At 35.4% G+C, this 7,725-nt stretch overlaps 1 protein-coding gene across 1 annotated transcript in view; it reads right to left on the bottom strand.

The window, feature by feature from the left end:
* Positions 1–2,486: 2,486 nt before the first annotated feature.
* GTF2A1L (general transcription factor IIA subunit 1 like) overlaps positions 2,487–7,725 on the bottom strand; it is a 48,497-nt gene continuing 43,258 nt past the window's right edge. The window contains exon 9 of the mRNA XM_059134758.1: positions 2,487–2,773. Within this exon, the coding sequence (XP_058990741.1) occupies positions 2,666–2,773 (108 nt within the window). The 3' untranslated portion in view covers positions 2,487–2,665. The remainder of the gene's footprint in view (positions 2,774–7,725) is intronic.

Below are 7,725 nucleotides of genomic sequence, written 5' to 3'. Positions count from 1 at the left end.
GATCAGGGGCAGGCGCCTGGGTGGCTCAGTGGGTTAAGCCGCTGCCTTCGGCTCAGGTCATGATCTCAGGGTCCTGGGATCGAGTCCCGCATCGGGCTCTCTGCTCGGCAGGGAGCCTGCTTCCCTCTCTCTCTCTCTCTCTCTCTGCCTGCCTCTCCATCTACTTGTGATTTCTCTCTGTCAAATAAATAAATAAAATCTTTAAAAAAAAAAAAAAAGATCAGGGGCATGAAGACTTGCAGAGACACAAATGGGACAAGTGTGACTTTTTCTCTGATGATAAAAAATAAGGAGGACCACATAAATAAAGAGGACCAACATAGTAGTATCTGTGATATGCCATTTAAAAAATCACTGAAGCAAAGTGAGATTTTAAAATCCACAATGGAAAAGAGTAAATGAATTTTAGAAACAACTGTTACTGCATCTCCCAAACATTTGAATCAATACATTAAACCCCAGCTCCCAAGTGAATGCACATTCTCAATAAATTCAGCCCTTATTTTGCTTAGGACAAATGCAGAATGATTGGACAACACTGGGAGGGAGAAAGCAAGAAGTCAACCCTAGAATCTTCAGTCCTGGATGGGGTACATTTTAGGAAAGAACAAAACAAGTAAGTGCCATCTTCTTGCCTTCCATGTAGAAAAGATGGACATTTCACATGAAGGACAACATTCATTAAAGACAACATTCATTAAAGGGAAGTTTTGGAAGTTCTTAAAAAACAGACAAGGATCTGGGACAGCAGGGGTCATAAGGAAAAGAATAATTACTCTGAGGATAAAGCAGGCATAGCTGGAGAATCTGGTTTGGAGAGCAGTACATTCACTAGTACTAACTGAATCCTCTTTCAGCTGCATACTTTAGGCCAAAGACAGTACCCCACAAATGTTATCCCAAGGCCCAGAAAAGATTAATCCAGACTTTAAAAAGATTTACCAGTAGCTGAGTCCCTTGGGTAGGACAGGACAAGTACTGGAATAAATTAAATTCTCCAAATGGGGTTGTCTCTGAAAAAGAAATGAGGAATTGGGGAACCTGGCTGGCTCAGTTGGTAGAGCATGCAACTCTTGATCTCAGGGTCATGAGTTCAAGCCCCACATTGGGTATGGAGCCTACTTAATTTTTTTTTTAATTGTATAAAAAGAAACTATTAAATTTAACAAAAAAAAAAAAAAAAAGAAATGAAGAATTTGCCCTGTGACCAAACTGAGCTATCTAATCCTTGGGGAGTTTTCTGAGACCACTGGATTTTCTATGAGAGTTACATCCTAGAAAACACCATTCAGGGCTGAAAGTAGGATCTTAGAGACCATGTATACTCTACCTGTTAAGACAACCAGAATGATGGGGAAAATGTTCCCTTCATTAATTTGAATCTACTAAGGGAAAGAGTATTACAGAACAGCTCATTGGGATATTCATTAGGTGTTTTGTTTTTTTTAAGATTTTATTTATTTATCTGACAGAGAGAGACACAGCAAGAGAGGGAACACAAGCAGCGGAAGTGGGAGAGGGAGAAGCAGGCTTCCCGCCAAGCCAGGAGCCCAATGTGGGGCTCCATCCCAGGACCCTGGGATTAGGACCTGAGCTGAAGGCAATCGCTTAACGACTGAGCCACTCAGGTGCCCCTATTCCATGTTTTTAGTGCTGTAAGAAAATGAGAGCTATTAGTGTTTTGCATTTTTTTTTTCACTCCCTGATTTTAAGAAAGTTATCTAGATCTTCCTGTGTCAAATGAGATTGCCTGGACAAAACAGAAGGTTCCTGAAAAGAATATCTCTTCTTAACTTTTGCTTCAGAAAACCCAAATTCAGTGAGGGAATTCCCTGTGGGGGCAAAGGAAAAGAGATGGTGTCTTTCAGGGAAAAGGAGTCTGCAAAGGGATTTTCCACTGTTAAGAAAAACAGGAAAAAACTACAGATGGAGAAAAAACCCACCATGACTAAGAAGAAGGAAGTCTGTTTCAAGAAACAGAATGGAAACATAACCACTTCCTCACAATTCTCAGGAAAATAGCAGAATATGAAGAAGAATGGCCCAGTCAGGTGCTAAGCCTAAAGAGGCTGATCCTTAGCTCCAGGGATCCTGGGCTCAGCACAGATTTCCATATTCAAGTATAGTACAGTTTCAACAGACATCTGCTTCCAAGGGACCACTTGGGCTTGCACAGTCAGCATATCATTAGTTATCAGTGTAGACTGAAGACCTAGAGAAGCTTTCTTAAATATCCTTCTAATCACAAAACTTTCTAGGGTCTGTTGCAACATGGTTTGGGGAGAGATGGGAGGACACCAGACCCAATCTAATAACTGATACCAACTTTATCATGAAAGGGAATTGGAGTCTGATTTAAATTTTACTTCAAGATGAAAGAAATGTGACATTTCTTCATGCTCCATTACATCTGATTCATTTATGCTTCGTAATGCTATACATAATGAGGGTTTTTTTTTTTAAAGAAACCCCATTAAAACAACAAATGAAAGAAATATAAAATTGTGTATTTGTATCTGCATCTGAATTATAGTTTTATTAAACTCCACACAGGGAACTAAAAAATTTGAGCAGCTCTATACTGGGCTATATAAAAAATAAAAATAGGTTTCACAATATGTGATATAGTCCCACTGATGTTTATGGTGTATCGAGCTCTTAAGTTTTACCACTCTGCATCACCAATGGCTTTGGCAAATACATAATCTCTCCCTCCAAAACACATAACACCATCTTTCAAATAGAATTTCCATTTGTTCTTGCTTCGATGAATCTGGAGGGAGAAAAATAGTCTAAATTAATTAATTTTATAAGTTAAAGGATCATTTATAATTCTTTGCACATCACACGGGATTATTCTGACCCTAAATGGGAGTTCTTTAAAAATAAGACCTCCTCACATACTATACCTACACTTTCTTCCAATATACCTCTTTATTAGCACAGAGTGTTCAGGCTGAACCCTCAAAAGTCTCACTTTGACTCCTTTTCCTTCTACTTCACAATACTTTAAAAAATCTCAATAAAAATAAAATAAAATTAAATTAAAATTAAAATAAGACCTCCTCAACATAGTTTATTCATTCATCCAGCAAATATTTGAGTTCTTGTATGTCAGGTATTATTTTAAGCACTGTAGATATATCATTTTAGAATATATATATGTCATATATATATATTTTTTTTTAACTTTTTAAAACCCGGAAAAATTCCTGACTTTGAATAGTTTATATTTTAGTTAAGGATGGAGGGAATAGAAATCTAATAAATATAACCTAATTATAAGGACTACTAAAAGGTCCTAAGTGCTATGAAAACTAGAGCCGGAAAAGCAAGATCACAAATACAGAGGTGGGTTATAATTTTAAATAAGAAAGTCAGTGTGAGCTTGACTTATGAGATAACATTTGAGCAAAGACTTAAAGAAGGTAAAGGATAAAGCTAGGAAGATATTAACCACAGAGAACATTCCAGGCAAAGGGAACAGAAGCACCAAAGTCCTGAGGAGGGGGGATACCTGTTCAAAAACAGCAAAGGGTTCAGTATGTCTACAACAGAATAAACAGAGAGGATGTAGTTAATATTATCAGGCATGAAAAAAAGTGGAATTTCATTTTGAATGAGAAATTTACAGTAAAGTACTGAGCAAGGTCAGAAGATACAGTTTATAATCTACAAGATTCTACTGGCAGTTCCTTGGACTTAATAAGTCAGTCTAAATACAGACAAAATAAAAACTAGAAAAATCCTACTACTCCAAGAGGTAAGAAATCATAAAATCATTATTACCTCTGGGTAAACCACAAGTGACTATTTAAAAACCTTAGATATGTATGATCTGAAATCAAGGGTAAAAATTAAACCCAGATGTTTATTGCAAACAGTCAAACCAAAGAAGGAAAACCTGTGACCAATATTCATATACATTTTGTAAAGCATAAGAAAATACAAATGATAAACCCCTATTTGTATAGGGGGAAAGAAGTCCTAATAATGGAAAATTTCTTCTAAGTTTGACTCCTAAATTTACACTTGGACATATCTTTAAAAGTCCCTGAAGAAAATACACATATACATACATATTTTTTAAAAAGTCATTGAGGATATTCAGAATCCTAAACTCAGCATAGATGATAAAATCTGACCACTGGGATCCCCTGGGTGGCTCAGTTGGTTAGGCGACTGCCTTCAGCTTGGGTCATGATCCCAGGGTCCTGGGATTGAGCCCCACATCGGACTCCTTGCTCAGTGGAGAGCCTGCTTCTCTCTCTCCCTCTGCTGCTCTGCCTGCTTGTGCTCTCTTAATCTCTCTGTCAAATAAATAAATAAAATCTAAAAAAAAAAAAAAAAAATCTGACCATAACTAGGAGGAGAACAACAGTAACAGCAGCAAATAATCCTAGTTAACTTTATTCTAGAAATAGTGCATAAATAGTACATTTATTCTAAAAATGCAACAATGGTTCAGTATTAGGAATTTATTAATATAAAAACTGTATTACTAGAGCTATGGAGATAAACCATATAATGATCTCCAATGATGTTGAGAAAGCATTAAATAAAGAATCTAAGACCTTTGTTTAACTCAATAAGAATCAAAGACTGCATTACACACATACACACACACACACACACACACACACACACACACACTTCTACCTCAGCTTAAAAGCTGTCTTAGAGGTTAGTGGGGAACCCTAAAAGTATTCCCACTAAAATCAAGACATAGACAAGGCTTATTCAAGTTTTTATTCTAGAGATCCTAACTAATACAATTAGATAAGAGGAAAGTACAACTTGCACTGGATAATGCAAGTAAAGAAAAAGAAAGAAGTGGAGGTATAGAAGTCGGAAAGGATAAATATTTACAGATGCAATGACTGCAGATTGGAAAACTCTAAGAGAATCAAGTAAAAAATTACTAAATAAAGGGACACCTGGGTGGCTCAGTCAGTTGAACGTCCAGCTCTTGATTTTGGCTCAGGTTGTGATCTCAAGAGTTGTGGGTTCGAGCCCACCTGCAACCCCACACTCAACATGAGGTCTGCTTGAGATTCTCTCTGCCCTTCCCACACTTGTAAGCACTCGTGTTCTCTCTCAAATAAATAAATCTTTTAAAAATATTACCAAAAATAATTCAGCATTGCTACAAAATTAATAAGCACAAATTCATACTCTTCATATATATAATAAGCACTGGTTAAAAGATACAATGAAAAAGCCCTTTAACCACGGCAACAAAAGATAAAATAGCTAGCAGTAAATTTTTAAATACCTGATCTATGGCACCCTTCAACACTCTCTCCTCTTTGAGATATTTTCCTCACTTGGCTTCATGAAGAAGTACTAACTCTACCAGATTAAGATTAAAATATATCAATTTAGTATAGGTCAATGGACAAACCAATGGGACAAAAAAGAAAATCGAATAGACCAATATAGAGGGAAATGTAGTAGGTGATAAAAGAATCATTCTTGGGGCGCCTGGGTGGCTCAGTGGGTTAAGCCTCTGCCTTCAGCTCAGGTCATGATCTCAGGGTCCTGGGATCGAGCCCCGCATTGGGCTTTCTGCTTGGCAGGAAGCCTGCTTCTGCCTCTCTCTCTCTCTGCCTGCCTCTCTGCCCATTTGTGATCTTTCTCTCTGCCAAATAAGTAAAAAATAAATATTTTTTTTTAAAAAAGAATCATTCTCTTATTAGCATGGACAAAATAGACTTTTCAATAAGTGATGTTAGGAAAATTGGGTAACCGCCTGGAAAAGAAAAATGAAAGAAGCCAAAGAAATACTACAAGAACACATGACGAATCCCCTTTAAAATCTTAAGAAAGAGCTTTCTATTCATGACTCAAAATCAGAAGCCATAAAAATTAATGTTGACAAATATAACATCTGCATCAAAGAAAGAAAAAGCACTGGGAGCAAACAACTGAGGAAAACTATTTCTGTATATAAGGGCTAATCTCCACCCAAACAATATAGAGCTCTTAGAAATCAATAAACACAACAATAACCCAATTTTTAAAAAAAGACAAATAATATGAACAAGGAGTTCACATAAAAATAGAAATAGTCCTTAAACACATGAAAAGTTTAAAAATTTCACCAAGACATCATTTTCCACTTTTTATAATAGCAGAGATTCGAATATTTTATTGCACTCCATTGGCAAGATTGTAAGAAAAGCAGCACTCTCAGATATTGTAATGGGAGTATATACTGGAATATAGTCTAGGAGAGCAATACCCAGTAATCTCACTTCTGAGGATTTTTTTTCTTAAAGATTTTGTTTTTAGGTTATCTCCACACCCAACATGGGGTTTGAATTTACAGTAACACTGAGATCAAGAGAGGCAGGCTCTACTGACTGAGCCAACCAGCGGTCCTACTGGGTATTTTTTTTTTTTTAATGGATATACTGCACACTTATGAAATACCTTACGGATGTGGTCATTCAATAGCAAATGACCGAAAAATAACTCAAAGATTCATCAGAAATAATTCTGCAATGGAAAATTACACAGCTATAAAAATATTAGGACAAAGATATCCAAGATATGTTGTCTTAAAAGACAAGGTGCAGAATACAGTGTTGACTATGCTACTTTTTAGGTTTCTACTTGAGTAAAAAGACCCTGTAAATACATTAAGAAACTATTATAATGGGTTACATTTTTACACTCAAGGAAGAGACAGGGAGCTACTAGTAGGAAGCACAAATGGTGAAGGAGCAAGAATCAGACTTTTCATGGTGTACGTTTTATAGTGTTTTGAATTTTTATCAGACATGAATGCAGTATCTATTTATAAAACAAAGTATATATTTATAAAGGGAAAGATACTGTTACACACATACCAATTACTCATTGTACCATCATCTACCAGACAAAGCCAACTATAAATAAGCTAAAGTTTGCTAACTTGTTACATGAAGATGCAACATATTCAAATAGTTTTACACTGCACTATAGTGTCCAATTATGGTATAAAACACTCCCATCTACAGTAAAAGGTTGCATTTCACCATCAATCTTCCCTATATCATTATTTTATTTTTATTTATTATTATGTTTGTTTATATTTATTTATATTTATTACTTATTATTATATTTATTTGTTATTTTATTTATATATTTTATGTTTTATATTTATTATTTTATTATTTTATTTATTATTATTATTCCCTATATATAACCTTTATATTAATTTTAGAAATTCTCTAAGACATTCTATAACATGATTATATCCTTTAATTCTGCAGTCAGCATGGTGACCAATGACTTCATTTAACCTTTTTTCATGGCACATCTCAATATTTTCAGTTTTTCCCCAATTGTTAACTTATAAATTTCAAAGGTAAATTCCATACGGTAATCAAAGCCAGATTAAATATACTAAAAAAAGCCAACAAGACAACAACAAAAGTAAAACAAAAACAACACTACTCAAAGTTTAATAAGCATGCAAATCACCCCAGGGTCTTGTTAAAATGCACATTCAGATTCCGTACTCTGGGGTAAGATCCAAAAGTCTACATTTGTAATGCTCTCCCAGGCAAACTGATGATACTGGCCTTCAAAACACACTGACTAGTAAAACTCTTAAAATACTACTGAAAACTTCAAAACTTACTTGAGATTCGCTATATTAAGTGCGATCTTAAATGAGCCAACTGATGCTCATTTCAAAGAACTGGGAAATTATTCCCTCATAAAAATCTACTGCTG

Source organism: Mustela lutreola, chromosome 9 (assembly GCF_030435805.1).
Source record: "Mustela lutreola isolate mMusLut2 chromosome 9, mMusLut2.pri, whole genome shotgun sequence".
In the NCBI taxonomy this organism is placed as follows: domain Eukaryota; kingdom Metazoa; phylum Chordata; class Mammalia; order Carnivora; family Mustelidae; genus Mustela; species Mustela lutreola.
The sequence above is the reverse complement of the archived record's forward strand: the minus strand, read 5'-3'. Positions and strand labels throughout refer to the sequence as shown.